Here is an 18,331-nt window from a genome sequence, read left to right as displayed (position 1 = left end):
TTGAAAACAGTGTGCTCGCTCTTTAGGTCACTATCACAGCACCGTGGACATGCCGGCAACCTAATTAGCACAACTGCAGTTGTTTACTAGATCGTGGCTATTAGCAAACTAGTTATCTTATCATAGTCTGAAGATTCAAAGGTAAGGGTGATTAGCTGAAAATGAAGCCAAGAGAAGGGGGGCAGAACCTAGTATGAAGCCCCGTCGCCCTCTGCTGCTTAGCTGGTGTGCAGCGGGAGGCAGGAGTTCACCTTAGCTGAGCTTCGGGCCTGGCCACCTCCTGCCCCAAGCTATCCAGGCCATTACCTTCTGGAACTAGATGGAGAAACCTCCAACCTCAAACCAGGTCTTCATACTAGGCCCGAGGAGTCTGGAAAAGTGCCCCCCCATGTCCCGCCCCCGAGCCCCCCCCCCCCCAACAGCTTCATTCCTCAGGCATCACTGCCTGCCATTTCCAACCTCCAGAGGGCGCTGTGTGTTCTGATCTGGAAGTGCAACCTGCCTCTCTGCACACAGAAACGTGAGGTTGCTCTGAAGGCACTCCTCGGGCCAAGGAGGACACACAGTTGAGGTGCCTTCTCTTTCCTGCCCTCAGGAAACCCTGTGGTGTCCCCTCAGGAAACAACTCTTCCACGTTTCTCTCCTGGGAGCCTGCAAAGGCACACAGGCAATCAGAGACAGTGCACATCAATTAAAAGCATGGTTTATTTTTCTATCAAATCCCCAATCCATGTCCAGCCAGTGGATCAAAGGTACATCAAGCCCTAAAATAGACCAGGGTGGGGGTTGGGACATAAAAACTTTGTCAGAAAAAAGGGGGCACCACTAAAACCTTTCTGCAAAGCCCCTGGGCATTAGGGAGCAGATGGAAATAAATGCAGCCACTAAGGGGCTCCTTGAAGGTCCTCTGGATGCCCCTCTTGCTGGTGCTTCTGTGTACATGAAGGCGGCATCCATACATTTACAGCTGCACCAACACCCTACCTTCATGTCACTCTGGTCTGAACAGCTAGAACCCTGGCTCATCCCAACTTATAAAGACTCAGTAACAGCCAAAAATATCTGTATTCAATTCTTCAAACTGTAATTGAGCGCCATTTGCTAGGCACGGACTAGGCACTGGGCAGTGATTTTGCTGATTCCAAGAGAAGCTCACGGTGCTGCTGCGAAGAGAGCTCTCCCCTAAGTGCGGAAGGATGCTTTCCGTGGGTTAAGAGAACCGCTCCCTCCGCTGACACCCTGCAGGATCAAGCTCGGACAGAGGCTGGGCTGTGAGGACAGATGTTAGCTTCCTTCTACAGGCACAGCCATAGAAGAGCCAACAGCAGGCTCTAAACAACCGTGGAATTCGCCCCGCAGTCCACATAGTGCTGTGTTTCCACGGCGCTCTGGGATGTGTGGCCAATGTATGAAATCTGCACAGAAGTCCTAGCAAGAAGAAAACCATGAAGAGACTGAATAAACAGGAAAAACTTCTTTTCTTCCAAGTCATCTGGGTCCCAGGCACTATCTCCATGGTTATATAACGAGGAGGCCAGCGGACCTACGTCCAAAAATGCTGTGTCACGAGGTCACTTTCCGGATCGGCAGCTATTAACCGGGGATGATTTTACCCCACGGAGCTTTTGGCAACATCTGGGTATCTCTGGGTAGTTACAGCTGAGTGAGGTGGAGGGGGTGAGCGCTCCCAGCAGCACATAGAGACAGGGATGTCACTGCTAAGCACCCATAGTCACTGATAACGAAGAACTCCCCGGCCCGAATGTCAACTGTGTCAAAGCTGAGAAACCTCACTTAAATCCCCGGATTTCAGATGTCTGTCACCGTTACATTTAACAGTCACAGTTTCAAGACTGGTAACTCTGTCACCAGAGACAAAACTGGTCAAATACTTAGTACTCACACTTTGAGAAAGCTGGTCTGTTCTTTACTCTCGAAAATTCTGACGGGACCACACACTTAGTTAAACCAGATCCCATTTCAGGCAACATTTCTTTTAATTTTTAAAAAAAATTTCTTATTTTATGTGTATAGGTGTTTTGCCTACATGTATGTCTGTGCACTACATGTATAGGCTAGAAGAACATATCGGGTCCCCTGAAACTGGAGATACAGACAGTTGTGAGCCGCCATGTGAACCTGGGAATCAAACCTGGATCCTCAGGAAGAGCAGCCAGAGCTCTTGGCAGCTGAGCCCTCTCTCCAGCGCCCAGCACATTATGTTTAACTATTGGTTAGGAACCTGGCAACCTGTGCGGGGATTCTGGACCCTACCTCCAGAGGACATCAGCGTCTGCTGGGTCTGTGCTGCGAGGCAGGTGATGGCTGTCTTAGCCACGTGCCTCTAGAGAGTGCTGGGAGCTCCCAGGAGGCTTGGTGACACCAAGCCAGCAGGAGAGAGGAAAGAGGACATACCTCATGAAGATCATGATGTTGTGCACCAGGATGGCAGGTACCGTGCAGAAGAAGCTGCAACCACACATATGGACACGGTCACTTGGCTGGAAACAGTCAATCAGGAGCAACACAATCTCCCAGGAGACCCAGCAGGACAGTGTGGAGTGACACTGTCAAACCATTTGGGGTACCTTCTCTTCCCTTAGGCTTCCCCTTCAAACCGAAGTACTGCCCAGGACCACTAGTTCTGAGACCTTCCAACTGTCACTCTCAATGTCCCAGATCGTGCTCTTTGTTTTCCGAAGCCATTGCGTATTTAAATGCTAGAACTGCTAATGTTTCTCTTTAGAAATCCCAGCCCTTCAGTCACACATCAACTGATTATCCCCTCCCCCAAGCTCTCCAGAAAGCCAGGAGGTCACAGGCCAAAACTGGGGCTTAAGGCAGAACCAGGGAAAGAGCCAACCAAGGACGAGTCCGCATCCCTCCAGGCAGAGAGCACAGTAGAGAACTCTGTCCTTACTACAAGTACGAAGATGGTCCTCCCACCTCGGCCTTCACTGTAAAATTCACCTGAAAATGAGACAAGGCCTGGCATCAGTCTGAGATAAGCAAGCTTGACATCACAGCATCACTGCTAGCGACCTACAGATGCTGGAGCATTCTTCACCACATCCAAAGCACCTTCCCTAGACAGGGAGCCCGAGGAAGTACTTCCGACCCCATCCCTTTCCAAACCTCTGGGCTTCAGGCTGTAATTCCACCTCTTCTTGACTTGGTAACTCTCTCTCTCTGTCATCAATTACCTTACTGCCCACGTACTTAAATGCTAGCTGTTTCTGTCTCTTTCCGATTGTTCATCATTCTAGATCCAACCAGGCCTTCCTCGGGTAGAAACGAGAGGAGAGGAAAAGGAGCCCAGCATTCTCACAGTGTTCCCACAGCACCTACTCTCCTCCACAGTATGTGAGCAGAGGCCCTTGAAGAACAACGTACCAGGTGCTCACTCTGAGGGGGAATGACCGAGATGTTCGTGGTCATGTATGTGCCAGCCACGGCTTTCATGTATTGAACCTGGCTGAACAGGTTGGTCACTGCCACGGAGTAGAAGTTGGAGTTTCTGATTTTCAGGGTGGCCTGGAAGGGGCAAGAGAGGAGATGAATGTTGAGCTTCCTGGTCTCGAGGCTGGCGAATGCACAGCCCAGGAAGTGAGGCCCGACGTCTTACCGTGACATCAAGCACTACCAGGGAGTCCTGCTTATTAAATGTGACCTTCACCACTTTGATGCCGTTATCATCCACGAGGACTGAATGTGGAAACAGGAAGAAGGAGACCAAGCCAGATGCCAGCAGACAGAGCAGGACAGACAGGAGGACATACTGTTTACTGTAAATGATAGCACAGGGCAACGTTGGACAGTCGGACATCAAACTCTAAACGGTCATAATTAATGCAAAACGGAGGGGGTGAAGAAGAAGCACAAAGAACCCAGAACCACTCACTAGGCGAGAAAGAAGGGTGCAGGAGAAGACTTTTAACCCATTTCAACACCATTTACTCTGAGACAAGGAACGGGTCCTTTGACACCCTGCTCCCCCGATTCCTTCCAATCCCCTCTTCCATTTGACCCTCAATGTATTTCTGAACTCACATTTATTTTCCCAGACTGTAACAGAGAAAGGGACATTTCACTTAAGCAAAAGCACCAAAGGAAATGGGGGGGGGCGCTAGGGTACGGTGCAGATGCTCGTCTAGTAAGTGAGTCTGGATTCAAGTCCCAGCATGACACGTGTGTGCGCGCACACACACACAAGTAGTAATAGTAAACAAGCAGATGATACAAGGACAGACGTCTTTTTCAAATAATTAGCTGGTAGCCTTTCCTAAAAAGAAGTCAGAGACAGAAAGAGGTGCTAGCAGACGAGAGCAGGTCAACTCACGTTCTCTGAGGACGCAGCCTCTGGTCACTGTGTGGGATCAGAGCCACCAACTCATTGAGTTGCTCTAGAAAGGCAGCAAAGACTCGTTCTGTAAAGCCCACATAGTGGAAGCCCTTCCTTCACATTTGCCTCAGACGGCCACAGCAAAGGCTCGTCTGGGACCCGACACTAAAAAGTACATTTTTGATGGCAGGAACAAGAAAATGATAAATGTAGAAATAAAAAAAAGGGAGAAAGAAAAGAATGTTGGGGAAAAATAAACATAAACCTATAGGTAACAGTACAAATTATAACACTTTAATCAGTGCTGTCAGGGCTGTGGCACTGATGTCGGGAAGCCTGTATCGTATTCTGATCTTACGTATGCTGTCTTTGGCAGTCACAGAATGTCTTAAACCGCCATTTCTTCACTTTTCATTTGGCTCTGGAGTACACGGCTTCCAAGGTTCTTAATAGCTCTAACTCTGGGACTCCCAACCCCTGGGTCAATTTAGTAACAGCTGTTCCTAGAGATAACCCAGGCTCCACTCCTGAGCCTGTCCTCTCTCCCCACCTCCTGGTATTCTGTTGACCTCAGGCTACTGAGCGACCCATGCCTTTTTTTGTAAAGAAGCTTCCAGGACTGTTCCTCCACAATGGTGTGCCACTCCTTATGAACAAGGGCAATAGAAAAACAGCCTTGTCAACAAACCCCACAGCAGAGAAGTAAATGTTTGAAACCAGAGAGGGGCCAGTGTTGATCTGTGTTAGGAACCTGGGAAGTTGCAGTGAGGCACTGCCTAGATTAGATCAGGTTGGCCAGCAGGCACGTCTGTGAGTGATTTTCTTAACGGGGTTACCGAAATCGGAAGGACCCTCCTTAAATGTGGGTGGCACCCCTTTCATAGGCTGGATCTTCCATTGGATGAAAAGGAAGAGGGAAACTGAGTACAAGTATCCCTTGTTCTTGGCTTCCTATGACTATAATGTGGCCGGCAATCTTAAATTCCGCTGTCCTGACTTCCCCTCCGTGATGGACTATGACCTGGAGCTGTGAAGCAGAAAAAACCCTTCCTCTTCTAAACTGCTCCGTTAGGGCATTTTATCACAGTTACCAGAAAAGAAACCAAGGAAGTAATTATACAGTAGAAGTTCCAAATATATGATCAAGAGAAGCCTGCAATCTGCCCAAGAGTATCAGGTCAGTCGGGCTGGCTGGCGACAATTCAGGGCAGTCTTGTGATTACAGAGGGGGGGCTGGCCGAAGCAGACACCAGGGCTCTCCAGGACAGTTGACACGTCTCACCTGCTGGGACGTAGCCCGCTCCTTGGCAGGTGTGACAGGTGACGCTATTTCTCCCAGTGAATTCCACATAGGGGAACTGAGCGATGGCTTCCTCCTGCTCTCTCTCAGCCTGCAAGTCCTCCGGATTGCCATCCTTCTTTCGTTGACAAAATGTACGGGCAGAAGAGGAATGCTGAGACCCCATGTGTCATTTCCTACATGGGAAGGGGGAGCAGTAAATGAGCGTGTGTTAGTGTCTATACCGGCCACTATAGGAAAAAAAAATCACTTCTATAAGAAATGTAAAATACTAACTGACAAGTTGCTATTCTAAGTGTGGCCTGTAATTTCTACTGCGGCCCTCATTTTGCAAGTGTCCGGTGCCGTCCACCCTCCTCCCCCGCAGGTAGCTAGGAACTGGGACCGGCCCTCACTGGATCAGGCCACCCCTCACTGCCTGGGAAACCCGGCTCCCCCGTGGTCCAGCGTCGCCGCCTTCCTCCCTGTTTGCAAACTCTGAAGGGCGAACAGGCTGCATTCCGGGTAAACAAACAACAGGCACCAAATTAATAAAAGGCCCCAGCGATCCCTCTCCTCCACTCCCAGCTGAGGAGGCAGGCTCAGGTCACGCCCCCCGTAAAAAGCCACGTTCTGAACGCGTTCACGTCTCCCGGGCCGGGGGAACGCGGGCGCCCCCGGACCTGAGGCGCACCAACTCCGGGCAGTTAGTGTCGCGACCACTCCTCCTGCCACCTGCCCGCTCCAGCAACTCTTCCGCGCGCCTCCTGGTGCGCAGGCGCACAATGGCAAAGCTGGTGGCAAGAGGACGCCGGCGAGCGCCTGCGCCTGCGCTCTGAACTCTGGTGCGCCCCCTCCTGCCGCGCAGCTGCAGTGCACCTAGCTGCTGGTAGAGAGCGGCAAAGAGCAGTGGAGTCGCTCGTGGGCGGGCGGGGGAGGGGCGATGCTCCTCTGCACCCGAGAAACGCTAGGGAAAGCTCGCTAGAGCTTCCGGATCCGAGCGCTTCTGTACGGGCGGAGGACGGCGTCTCCTGTGGCCAAAGCCATTCCCACAGCACAGGGACTCAGAGAGAAAGAAACCTAACACCCAGATCCTGCCCTAGGTTCCGTTCCGGTTCTGGCGAGGATCTCGATGCCTAAGAGCATATGCAGACCCATGGAAGCTTCCACCAGAGTCTTGCTAGCTAGTCGCGGGAATGAAGCCCAAAGCTCAGTATTGCAAGCTGGTCCGATTTCAGGACTACCATCCACAAAAAAAGGTGTGATGGACATAAAGGGTTCGAGAGAGCCTCCCAAAGCTAAAGTGCCATAGCAGTGAATGAAACAGGTGAAGAGGGCTAAAGATGAGGCAGGATTGCCACAAGTTCAAGACTAGCTTGCCACAGAGTTTGAGGCCACGCAGTAAAGTGAGACCCCTTTTAAACCAAAACATAGAAAGAAAGAGAAGACTTGTTTTGATATCCTAGAATTGGATGAATGAGAGACCCCGTCTCCCATACCTCCTTATGTCACTGCGGTAATTGTGGGTGGTTCCTGTAACTCTCTAGACCTTATCAGTTGACCACCGTTAGTATGAGCCTGTAGTGTGAAAACAACAGCCACCACCCCACTTCCACCTTTGGTCCTCAGCCATTCTCTGAAATGTCTTTACACAGCTCTTTCTTTGAAATTTTGATGCCACTGTATGTTTCTTACTTCAGTAAGTCTGATGATATTAGGAGAAATGAACACTCACACTGCTCAGTTCCCATTTGCGGTTGGCTGATCGTGTATTGCTGTTCTGGCCAATAAGGGGTAAGAGTGTAGAATTTAGGAGACACCCTTAAAGGAGGTGGAGACTCAAGGGATCCTCTGACAGTTCCTACTTGCACTTGGAGCTTGATATTAGACATTAGAGCAGCTGTATTGTGACCATGAGGCCGTGAGGAGTGTCAGGAGGATAAAAGAAGTCTAGTCCCTGAAAGAAGACCTGGCTACTGGGGTCTTCATGTCTTCACAGTGGGACACAATCCTAACAAATGCAGAAAGTCTGCAAATAAAGAGCAAAGTCTTGGTTTGTTCGGATGGCTGGTTTTGGTTTTCAGGTTTTTTGTTTGTTTGTTTTGTTCTATTCTGTTTTGTTTGCTGTTTTGTTTTTCCAGACAGGATTTCTCTTGTACCTCTGGCTGTCCTGGAACTTGCTCTGTAGACCAGACTGGCCTCAAACTCAGAGATCCTCCTGCCTCTGCCTCCCTAGTGCTGGGGTTAAAGGTATGTGCCACCATACCCAGCCAAAGACTGGGTAGGTACAGACTGCCTTAGCCACACAGTGTAGGCCACATAGTTCCTAAGCTCTGCCAGCTTCCGCTCTTAAAACACCTTCTTCAAGAGAGAGGAATCCAGACCTGCCTGGCCTAGGCTTTCCTACGTGAAGAGACTCTGGTAAGTAATTCACTATAGAATAACCCTGTTCTCTACCAAGAGATCAAATGGTACCTCTAAGAAGCCCATCCTCATAATGGTGTCCCCATGTGTAGCCTCTACTAGACACCCTGCTGATGCTAAGTTGCAAATAAACCTGACGTTCACACCATGGACCGGCATTATGGTGAGAACAGGGCGAAGCAGACGGTAGCAACTGGACCTGCCAGCTAGAGAGGAAGAAGAACCTAGAACACTGAGACCCAGGGCTGCTCCACAATGGGGGAGAAAGGCTGAGAACACAAAACCTATGGTCAGGAAGAGGCGGGGCTTGGATTAGTGGGCAAGAAAGGTAGCTTGGGGAATCACCAGTAGAACCCTGAGGCTCTTTGACGGTCTGCTAATAAAAGTGTGGCTTGAGCAGACAGACCACACACCTGGGTCAATGGTAACTCACACCTGGAATCCAGGTGTGCAGGAGGCCCTCAGTAAATCCTTGCACAACTACCCAGCCTGGAGGCTGGCCAGCGTGGCCTGAGGGAGTAGACCCTGTATCTTCTTGAGCCCTCTGTGGAAGTCTTAATTGGCCAGCACATTCCTGAGGAGACAGCCATCGCTTCTCACCTGTGTCTAGCTTCCAGATTTGTCTCACCATCCGATACATCGGAGAGCTGTAGACATGAGCTCACTGGGACTCTCAGGGGGCCAGGGCTGAATGGGACCGCCCGAGCATCTCTGAGCTCCCAGCCTTCCCAGTTTCTCCACAACCATGATGGGACCTAGCCCTACAGACTGAGGATAGCAAGAGTCCATAATTCTGCTCTTTCTGGAAGCCCTAGAAGAGGGAGGGCGCAGCTCTGACCCCCCCTTCCACCTCCCCCACTTCCACTACTCAAGCAAGATGCTGCAGAGTTCTGAGCTGTTAATGTTCCCCTGCACTGATGGAAGCTAAGGACTTTCACTCAGAAGCATCCTTCAGGGTACTTCATTCTGCCCCTCTTGTTTAATCCATAGATGGGAAACCTGTGGAAGATTAAATGACAGTCAGAGAAAACAATAGGCCCGCTGCTTCCTCGCCGGTGGCCTTTACTGAGGGGCCTGCCTACTTGGCAGCCTTAGTGTCTCTGCTGAAGCCACTGTGGCACACACAAACTGAAGGGGCACACAACTCCTTTGAAATTGTTTGTGCTGTCATTTTTCTCACATGAACCTGAACTCTCTGAGGCCTGGGCTCATGTGTCTCCATAGTAAAGGCCAAGGGCAGTTCTTTAAGGCAAGGGAGGGAGAGAGAGAGTGCATGAAGAAAAGAGAGAATCTTTTGTATTTAAGAAACTCTGCAGCCTTAGACATGGAGTGGGAAGCAACTGGGGAACAGGGAAGCTGACAGCCCCAGCTGCGGTGGTAGGAATGGAAGGAACGCTGTCAAGGAACTGATAACACATCCAAGCCCCCACCTAAGCCAAGCTCTGTTAGTCTGCCGCCGGGTTCGCCGGGTTCCGGGATCGCCGGGTTCCACAGCCTCTAGAGAGCTCTCGCAGAGCTACCATCAACACTAAGAAGGAGGCCCCACTTGCAAATGCCGTCACAGATCTAGCTCAGGGGTGTCCCATGAGTATCCTAGCTGCAAGGGGTGTTAGAAATCCCTCCCCAACCTTGGGAACCCAGCCGAAATCGTATTTAACTAGAAGTCCAATTTAGAACCACCCCCAAGTGTAGCCTGGGGTTTAAAACTCCTTGATTGTTTGAGGTCAACTCTCCTTTCTCAAGGTCACTCAAATTCTGAGTCTTTTTTTTTTTAGACCCCAGGAGGCAGGCCACCGAAAGACCCCTCTTGTTTAGCCTGGGGCACTTGAGCTTTCTGTCCAGGGTTGCTGTTGTGATATCTGGTCAGTCCGCGTTGGATCGTGGCCCTCTAGGAACTCTAGCTCTGTGGCATCCTGTTAGTCAGCCAGGCTGTGTGTCTTTAAGGCCTGGGATGATGGCCCTTGAATCTCCTGAAGAGTGTGGCAAAGAACAGAAATGAATAAATCAGTGCGCGCGCGCGCGTGTGTGTGTGTGTGTGTGTGTGTGTGCATGTGTGTGCGTGTAAGAGAGAGAATCTTGAAACATGGACAGTGTCACGCTTACACACAGCATCCCCGTCGCATTTGTGTTCTTGGAAGTCACTGAACAGGAAGTGAATCAAGGTAACTGAATGGTCGTAAGAAGAGATGGGACTGAGGGCTGAAGGGAGTCCTGGAAGATTAGACTCAAGACGGCAGAGAAGAGGAGGACCCGTCGTTCCTTGTTCCTTCCATCAGGGGGCGCAGGAGGCTAGCAGACTGCATCTTGAGACTCTCCCACAAAATCCTCAAGAGTACCCCTCCACAGAAAGGAAGCAGCGTAGTCAGAGAGAGGAAGCACACAACACAGACTTGCCTGCAGCTGCAGGTTGCAGGCTGGCTTCGTCTGTCTGGCACAGTGGGGTAGGAAGGGATTTTGGTGCTGCTGGCAAGTCTACCTTGAAACAGGTTGATTCTTGCAGCTGGAGGCTACTGCTGGGGTCTAGTCAATCCAGAACTGGAAAACGGCTCGAATTCCTTTACCCATGATGTCATGAGCCATGGGGAGGTTATTTGCACAGAGTCCTGGACGTGAGCGATTCTGTAAATCCACCCCTACCACTTAGACCTTCTACCTTGAACTAGTCAAGACCAACTCTGTCTGCCAGGGGCCTGAGAGCTCTGGCTTTCATACTGAGAACCAGCCTTAGGTTAGGCCCTGGGACACAGTGAGGAACACGACACATCCGGGCACTTCACTCAAAAGGCAACAGACGTGCCTGGCAGTGATGACAGACACCTTTAATCCCTGCATTCAGGCAGAGGCAGGTGGATCTCTGTGAGTTCAAGGCCAGCCTGGTCTACAGAGCTAGTTCCAGGACAGCTACACAGAGTACAGTTACACAGAGAAACCCTGTCTCAAAAAAACCAAAACAAAACCCCCCAAAACCAAATAGGACTGGCTCCATAGCTACTGGAAAACCCTGTCTGGAAAACAAAGCAAAAACAACAAAAAGGCAGCAGACAGAACTCTGCCAGTATCAAAAGTGCAGGCTCCCAAGCCTGGAGACCTAGATGTGAGTGCTGGCCCAGCAAGCCATCAGCTGCATGACCCTCACTGTCCTTAACCCTTTCCATACCTTGATATCCTCTTGGGGACAATGGTTGAAACCATAAAAAATTAATCCACAAAAGCTTTTAGAGCAGTGCCTGCCCCTCAGTAGGCATGAAAGAAAAGCCAACTATTTTCACTCCGTTAATTGTCCACCAACAGGTCCATAGAAACTCACATCTAAGGCACCCACAAAGTCAGCCAGGCTAGCATCCTGACAGTTCTGCCACAATTTTGGGGTTAGTCTTGGGTATCCATCAGGTAGAGCACTTGCGACTGGCTCCCAGGTGTCTCAGGACACGGCCCATCCAGAGTTCCTGGAGGTTTCAGATCTAAAAGGGTATGTGTGCAGAGGTTCTAGAGATCCCACGGGGGACAGAAGAGGACTACTTGTGTGTGTGTGGGTGTGGACTCTAGCTCCTGGCCCAGTACACTCTCTTCTGAGTCCTGAGGTTTAGAGCTGTATGGCTATCCTGCTGGCCCAACCATCCCAAACAAGACAAGAAAAGGCCAGGACACCAGGGAAAGGGGGTACAAATCCCAGGGGCTGCACTGCCATGACTGGGCTCCACTCACCTGGGCATCTTCCTCGGACCGGCATCCTTTATGGGCCCTGGGGCGTTGTGAGGATGGCGTTCCTAGTGATGGACACCATACATTGGAAGATGCCCTTTGGGTCCTGTCTCCGCTTCATCTCTTTAAATCTGCCTGTGGGTAGAGCTCAGAAGACTTGCTGTGTGGCCAGATGCAGCTGTTACTTTCTCCACGAAGACCTAGGGAAAGATGCTGACCCTTATTGTGGAATATTATTTTAATAGGGCAAAGATGTGTTAAATTTGTTTATGCTGCAGAATATGGCTTTAACTATGTAAAGACGTGTTATTTTTGTTTATGCTGCAATTGTTTAATGACGCAGGGATGTGTGTTTAATTATGTAAAATGTCTTGCATTTGTTTCACCTTGCCTGCCTAAGGCAGCTGATTGGTCTAATAAAGAGCTGACTGGCCAATAGCTAGGCAGAAGAAAGGATAGGCAAGACTGGTAGGCAGAGAGAATAAATAGAAGGAGAAATCTAGGGTTGGAAGGAAGAGCAAGAGGAGGAGAGAATGAGAGACTTACCCAGTGCAAGAAGTCAGGTAGTCACCAGCCAGCCATAAGGAAGCGGTGGGAGATATACAGAAGAAAGGCAAAGAGCCCAGAGGCAGAAGATAGATAAAGAGAAACAGGCTAATTTAAGTTAAAAACAACTAGCCAGAAACGAGCCTAAGCTAGGCAGAACACTCAAAACTAATAAGAAGTCTCCATGTCAAGCCAGGTGGTGGTGGCGCACGGCTTTAATCCCAGCACTCAGGAGGCGGAGGCAGGTGGATCTCTGTGAGTTCAAAACAAACCTGGTCTACAAGAACTAGTTCTAGGACAGGCTCCAAAGCTACAGAGAAACCCTGTTTCGGAAAACAAAAACAAACAAACAAACAAACAAAAAAAGAGGTGTTCATGTCATGAACTGGGAGCTGGTTGACGGCCCAAAAGAAAGTCTGGTACAGACCTTCCCTGGGGATCTTTCACTCCGAGATCTCAGGGCTGCTTGTACAGCAGGCCCTCCACATGCTCAGGGGTGGTGTCTGGATTGCAGGCATCCAAACCCGAGGATGCTCGTGTCCTAAAGGTAAAATGTAAAATGGTATGGTTATTGCATATAGCCCATGGGTATCCTATGCATACTTGTAACTATCTCTAGACTGTTCATAATATATAGTGCAATATAAGTTAATTGTTATACTGTATTACTTGGGGAAATAATAACAAGAACTTTGTTTCAGATGTGGTTGATCCTCAAGTCCAGTGGGTTTGAGGATCCAACCAGCCATAGCTAAGGTTTTGCTATTTCCTTGTATGTGTCAGTGTCCAAGCACATGAGTAGGTGTGAACTCTGAGTGACAGAGGTCAACAGAGGTCAATATTGGTATCCTTCTCCACCATACTGTATTTATTTCTAAGGATAGAGACTTCATTGACCCTGTAGCTCACTGATTGGCTGGATTGGCTGGCCAGTGAGCTCCGAGGATTTGCCTGTCTCTACCACACTAGGACTTAAAATGAACCATTATATTTAGAAATGCTTAGGCCAAGGTCCCCTGGGCTGTGAACACACCCGAATGCAAGCTGTCATCGAAGAGTCTGCTGCTAAGCCCTAACCTCTTGTCATGTCCATTACTCCTTTATGAAGCCAGCTGTGTCCTCTGCAGCCTGGTACAGGGCCTGTCGCCTGGCGTCTCTGCTGCCTGTTTGTGGACCTGGAGGTGGGTCTTTTGCCCTCTCTGGCTTGGGTACCACCTGCCCAGCCCTGCAGAAGGCCTGTCTCCAAGGGAGAGGCCCTTCTTCCCACAGCCAGCTAAAACCCAGGCAACTTGCCTTGCCAGCTCCCACGTTCCAGACTAACTTTGGGGTTTGTTTCCAGCTGCGGTTAGATTTTTCTATTTGAGAAATATTTTAAGCAGCTGGTGGGGAAGGGAATCATAAATGAGCATGTGAAAGGAAGGTTGTCTGCATGGCTCGAGCTTGGTCCCTGGTGGTGATAGAGGGGACACTGGTGACTTCCCAGGACGGGAGAAAGACTCTGGGCCCTAGGCAAGCACTTTGTGGGGTTGCTTGTGAAACGAAGTGCTTGCACTTGGAGTATGTGAGGGAAAAGGTAGACGAGACTGAGGTTAGACACCGGGGAGAACTGATTGTCAGAATCTAGGCCTCAAACCGCAGGCATTTACCCAAGACCCTGTCTTTCCCCAGAACGCAACTTCCTTGTCTACTCTCATTCTGTAAGGCCTCGGGCAACCCCCACCTGGCCCAGTGGCTCTTCATGCAGCTAACAGCGTAAAACTTCCCCTCAGCTTCCCCTGCTTTCTATCCTCCTCCCTCAGGTTTATCGGCTTCCTCTTCCCTCTTTACCTTGCTCTTCATCGCAGCGCTGGACTTTGGGGTTGTCTGAGGAAACCTTCTCCTCAGTAACTTTCTAAGGGACAGACTTAATGAACCGACAGGGACACAGGCCAAGGGCCTGGATCAGAATCCCTGGCCACCCCACAGGAGGATGGCTGGGATGGTTGGTGGACACAGAGCTCTACAGAAAAACTCGGGATGGGAGAGAAACCAAATCACATAGTCAAACAGAAGCAGAGTCAGGGAGAGACAGAGCGGGGAGGGAGAGGACAGTCACCAAGCAGGCCCTGGCTGGCCCACATGGACATTCCTGTGGCCTCTGATGGCAGGGTGGGCTCAGCTCTGAGGGCTCCTTGGTGCCAGTGTGGGGGGCCCAGCATGGGGTCTCTGGCCAGGGTGGCAGGAGGGCCTGCCCTCCACATTTTGAGTCTTCTAGGGACAGCCTCCCTTGGCTGGAGAAACCCTGTTGGCTAGGGTGGAGAAAGTGGGTGTGGACCTTGTACAACCAAACTTTAGTAGCCTTGAGACGCTGTGAGTCTTGAGTTCTTCACAGTCTAGGGCAACCTAATATGGGGAAGCTGGAGATCTTCATCTGAGGACCCCTGGCAAAAAGAGGGGAGGCCAGTGCAGTAAGAAGTGGACAGACAGATCAGGGGCAGCTGACCCCGAGGACAGAGCGGGGGCTATTGGAAGATCTGGGGTGGTGGTCGGGCAGTGGGCAGCAGGACAAGCTCAACCAGCCAGTCAGGGTGGAAGAGGGATGCCCAGCAGTCTGCCCTGGGGACTAGCCCTGGGGAAAGTGGCACAAATTTGAGCAGATTGACAACCTTCTTAGTCTCTCCCCACGTGCTCTATAGCCCTTAAGCCCCACTACCTTGCTGGACAACACCCAGCAAGGAAAACAACAGCCTTTGAATTTGAAACAGTTTCACTCAGCGGACCCTTGGCACTCAGCTAATTCAGGCTACAACCCTGCGACTCTCCACCCTGGGAAGCTGGGCAAAAATCAAGCATCCTAGAGACTCCCGAGGGAACAAACAAGGGACTGTTTGCTTCCTGATACTATTTTGCACTTAGACTTCACGTGTGAAGTTTCCAAAGAAAGTGCGTTTTCTTGTTCACCGTGAAAGCCGAGCACGTGTGTATGAAATATACATGTACAGTCTGAAAAGCATCACAAATGAAACACCTGTGCTCTACCACCCAGGTTGAGAACAACCATTACCTCATCCACGAAGTCCTTGTCTCCGTTCCTCTTATCCCATAGGCACACTCTGACTGGAGATTGTCATTTCCTTGTTTATCCTTCAAAACATTTATTAGAGTTTCTTAGATATTGTCATCTTTGGGTTTCACAATGGCCTTATTATGCCCATCTTATAGATGAGGAAACTGAGGCTTAAAATAAGGCCAACCAACAAGTAAGTGGCAGGAGAGAGTCATAGTTAGCATTGGCTGGTGTCCTAGGACACCTGGTCTGTCAAACAAATGTCTATAGTTAGCTCCAGGGCAGGCTGGGCTCCAGACACAGTTACCCTTAGCCCACCCCAAACTGTCATCTCTCCTGCTTGGTGAGCACCTAGTCAGAAAGGGTGGAGGCCTAGGGAAGAGACAATGGAGGCTAGGAAACAAGAGAAGTTGGGCTTGATCAGGAATTGGTACCTGAGCGTGGTTGGGTGTAGGCTGAAACAGCTAAGAAAGTCCAGGGCTGTGTGTGTGCACTGGGTGCCCGGGGCTGTGGGTGTGCACTGGGTGCCCGGGGCTGTGAGTGTGCACTGAGCACCCAGGGCTGTGGGTGTGCACTGAGCACCCAGGACTGTGGGTGTGCACTGAGCGCCCAGAGCTATGAGTGTGCACTGACCACTCAGGGTTGTGTGTGTGCACTGATCACCCCCGCCCCCGGGGCTGTGTGTGTGTGCACTGAGCGCCCAGGGCTGATAAAAGATTCAAGTATAAAATCCTCTCTTTGGGCTGGAGAGATGGCTCAGTGCTTAAGAGCATTGCCTGCTCTTCCAAAGGTCCTGAGTTCAATTCCCAGCAACCACATGGTGGCTCACAACCATCTGTAATGAAGTCTGGTGCCCTCTTCTGGCCTGCAGACATACACACAGACAGAATATTGTATACATAATAAATAAATATTAGAAAAAAAATCCTCTCTTCTATTCTGAATCCGCATCTCCGCTACAAGACTTTACCATTTATCTTTCTGTATTTCTTCCTCTGCTATTTAGAGCTATAGTTACATTGCTTGGGAACATATAACCAAATGTAGTAGAATTAGGGTTATTTATTTGTGTGGTGTGGTGTGGTGTGGTGTGGTGTGGTGTGTGTGTGTGTGTGTGAGAGAGAGAGAGAGAGAGAGAGAGAGAGAGAGAGAGAGATTCTCTGTGTAGCCATGGCTGTCCTGGAACTTACTCCGCAGATGAGGCCTTGAACTCAAAGAGATTCCCCTGCCTCTGCCTCCCGGGGACTGGAATTAAAGGCCTGCGCCACCACACCGACTCAGTGTGTTCTTCTGTTGGTTAGACCTTGTTGACAAAAGGGTTTGTCTCACTCTGAAGAGTGCCACTAATGGACGTGGCACCATGTGCTTTTGGCAGGGAGGGTACACCTCCCCGTGCCTGAGAGAGGACCAATAGATTGACTTCAGAGTGTGAACCGCACCCCAGAAGCAGTCCTGTGCTAGCTGCCCTTTGACCTCTTACAGAGTCCAGTTCTGCCTTTCTTAATATTCTTACAACTCCACCTACCCAAAGATGCCTCCTCCCCTTGTCCTGGGTCTTCTCTTCTCTTCCTTCTCCCCTCTTGATTCTTGACCTCTGCACCCTACTGCCTGTAGGGGTCTTCTGGGCAGGCTCCCTGGCCCCTGCACATGACTTCAAAGAGACAGAAGGAATTGGGGCTGAGTGACCTTGAAATAGGAAAATCCATTCAGAAGTCTAGGGCACACACTTCCTTCCAGGTCGTCTTGGGGCAGGCAGGCATGGCCATGTGCACATGACAGTTTCCTGTTTCCCAGAAGGCACTGGGGGTGGGGACCGTGCCAGGTAGGCATGGTGTCCCCGCCCCTGTGCCAATGTCATGGAAAATCTGAAGCCTTGATCTTTGTTCTTGATTGTTCTCTCCGGTTTTTATAGCTGGAAACTTTCTCGGCATCTTTGTTCCCATCGGCTTGGGAGGGAGGAGTGAAGGGGGAAGGAGGGAGGGAGGAGGCTGAATGGGCAGCTGGTGTAGGAACTTAGTACTTCCTTGGACCAGCATGACCCCTTCTCTCTCACACATCCACAACTCATACAGTTCGCCTACCAACAGCCTGCCTTTCCGTGCCAGAGGCCCTGGGAGCAGGGATGGGTACTGTACGGTCCTGGCTGCCCTTCCTAGGCAAGCCAGCTTCTCGTGCCCTGGGTTGACCCCTTGTTACCAGGGCTGCCGCCTATCCCTCTAACACCTGGTTACAATAGGTTCCCAGCCCTTCTCCTCCTTCTGGGCAGTTCTGGCTTCTGTTGACTACAGGATTTAATTTCGAGTTTATGGCTAAGAAGCTGCTTTGTGAGGGCGCTCATTCCCTCTGCCTCTCACCGGTTTGCTCCTTCATGCTCCACTTTGATGGAAACTTCTTGGGTCAGTAGCTCTCACCTTTCTTCCCTCCTTCAGGCTGGTACCTCCTTTCCCTCACAACCCTGTCCAGAAGACATAAATGCAGCCGGGACTGAACCCAGAACAGGGCCTGCTCTGGATCCTGGCATGACCTGGAGAGACTTGCTGAAGTAGAGCCTCTGGTCCCTGCCGTCTCTACTACTTCAGAGGCTGAAGCAAGGGCACCACAGGCTTCAAGGCCAGCCAGAGCTGTCGAGCTAGATCAAGGGTATCCTGGGACCTCAGGGAGACGTTGTGTTGTCTTGGAATATAAAGTAAAAAAAAAAAGACTAAGTGGTAGAGAGTACTTGCCAAGCAGAGATGTTAGGTTCAATTCCTATCCACACCTCCACACCACACGCACAATTAGCAATGTTCAGTCGATGACTCAAACTCTTAAGTTTTGTGAGAAAACTGAACTCAGGCTGGTGAGAGAGCTCACTGGTTAAAAGTGCTTACTGCCAAGGCTGACAGCCAGAGGTTGATTCCCAGAACCTTCCTGGTAGAGGCAGAGAGAAGTCACTTCCTGCAAACTGCCCTCCGACCTTCACGTGTGGGCTGTGTCATGCTTACATGCAATG

At 50.5% G+C, this 18,331-nt stretch overlaps 1 protein-coding gene across 3 annotated transcripts; it reads right to left on the bottom strand.

Annotated features, from left to right (window-relative positions):
- Positions 1 to 687: 687 nt before the first annotated feature.
- Positions 688 to 17,098, bottom strand: Tmem106c (transmembrane protein 106C). Of its 3 annotated transcripts, XM_041642621.1 has the most exons (11): positions 16,865 to 17,098; positions 15,337 to 15,416; positions 12,721 to 12,834; positions 11,751 to 11,947; positions 5,625 to 5,818; positions 4,340 to 4,403; positions 3,626 to 3,785; positions 3,394 to 3,534; positions 2,921 to 2,970; positions 2,416 to 2,469; positions 688 to 1,428 (listed from the first exon to the last, which is right to left on the bottom strand). In XM_041642621.1, the coding sequence occupies exons 5-11, from the start codon at positions 5,806 to 5,808 to the stop codon at positions 1,332 to 1,334; spliced, it is 750 nt and encodes a 249-aa protein (XP_041498555.1). In that variant the 5' UTR covers positions 5,809 to 5,818; positions 11,751 to 11,947; positions 12,721 to 12,834; positions 15,337 to 15,416; positions 16,865 to 17,098; the 3' UTR covers positions 688 to 1,331. The 3 variants fall into 3 exon arrangements, with proteins under 3 accessions (XP_041498555.1, XP_041498556.1, XP_041498557.1); XM_041642622.1 differs by lacking the exon at positions 12,721 to 12,834; XM_041642623.1 differs by lacking the exons at positions 11,751 to 11,947; positions 12,721 to 12,834; positions 15,337 to 15,416; positions 16,865 to 17,098 and adding an exon at positions 6,305 to 6,418.
- Positions 17,099 to 18,331: the final 1,233 nt, after the last annotated feature.

This window comes from Microtus oregoni, unplaced genomic scaffold (genome assembly GCF_018167655.1).
Source record: "Microtus oregoni isolate MIOR12 unplaced genomic scaffold, Mior012 000077F_ref0000221, whole genome shotgun sequence".
Classification (NCBI taxonomy): Eukaryota; Metazoa; Chordata; class Mammalia; order Rodentia; family Cricetidae; genus Microtus; species Microtus oregoni.
The sequence above is the reverse complement of the archived record's forward strand: the minus strand, read 5'-3'. Positions and strand labels throughout refer to the sequence as shown.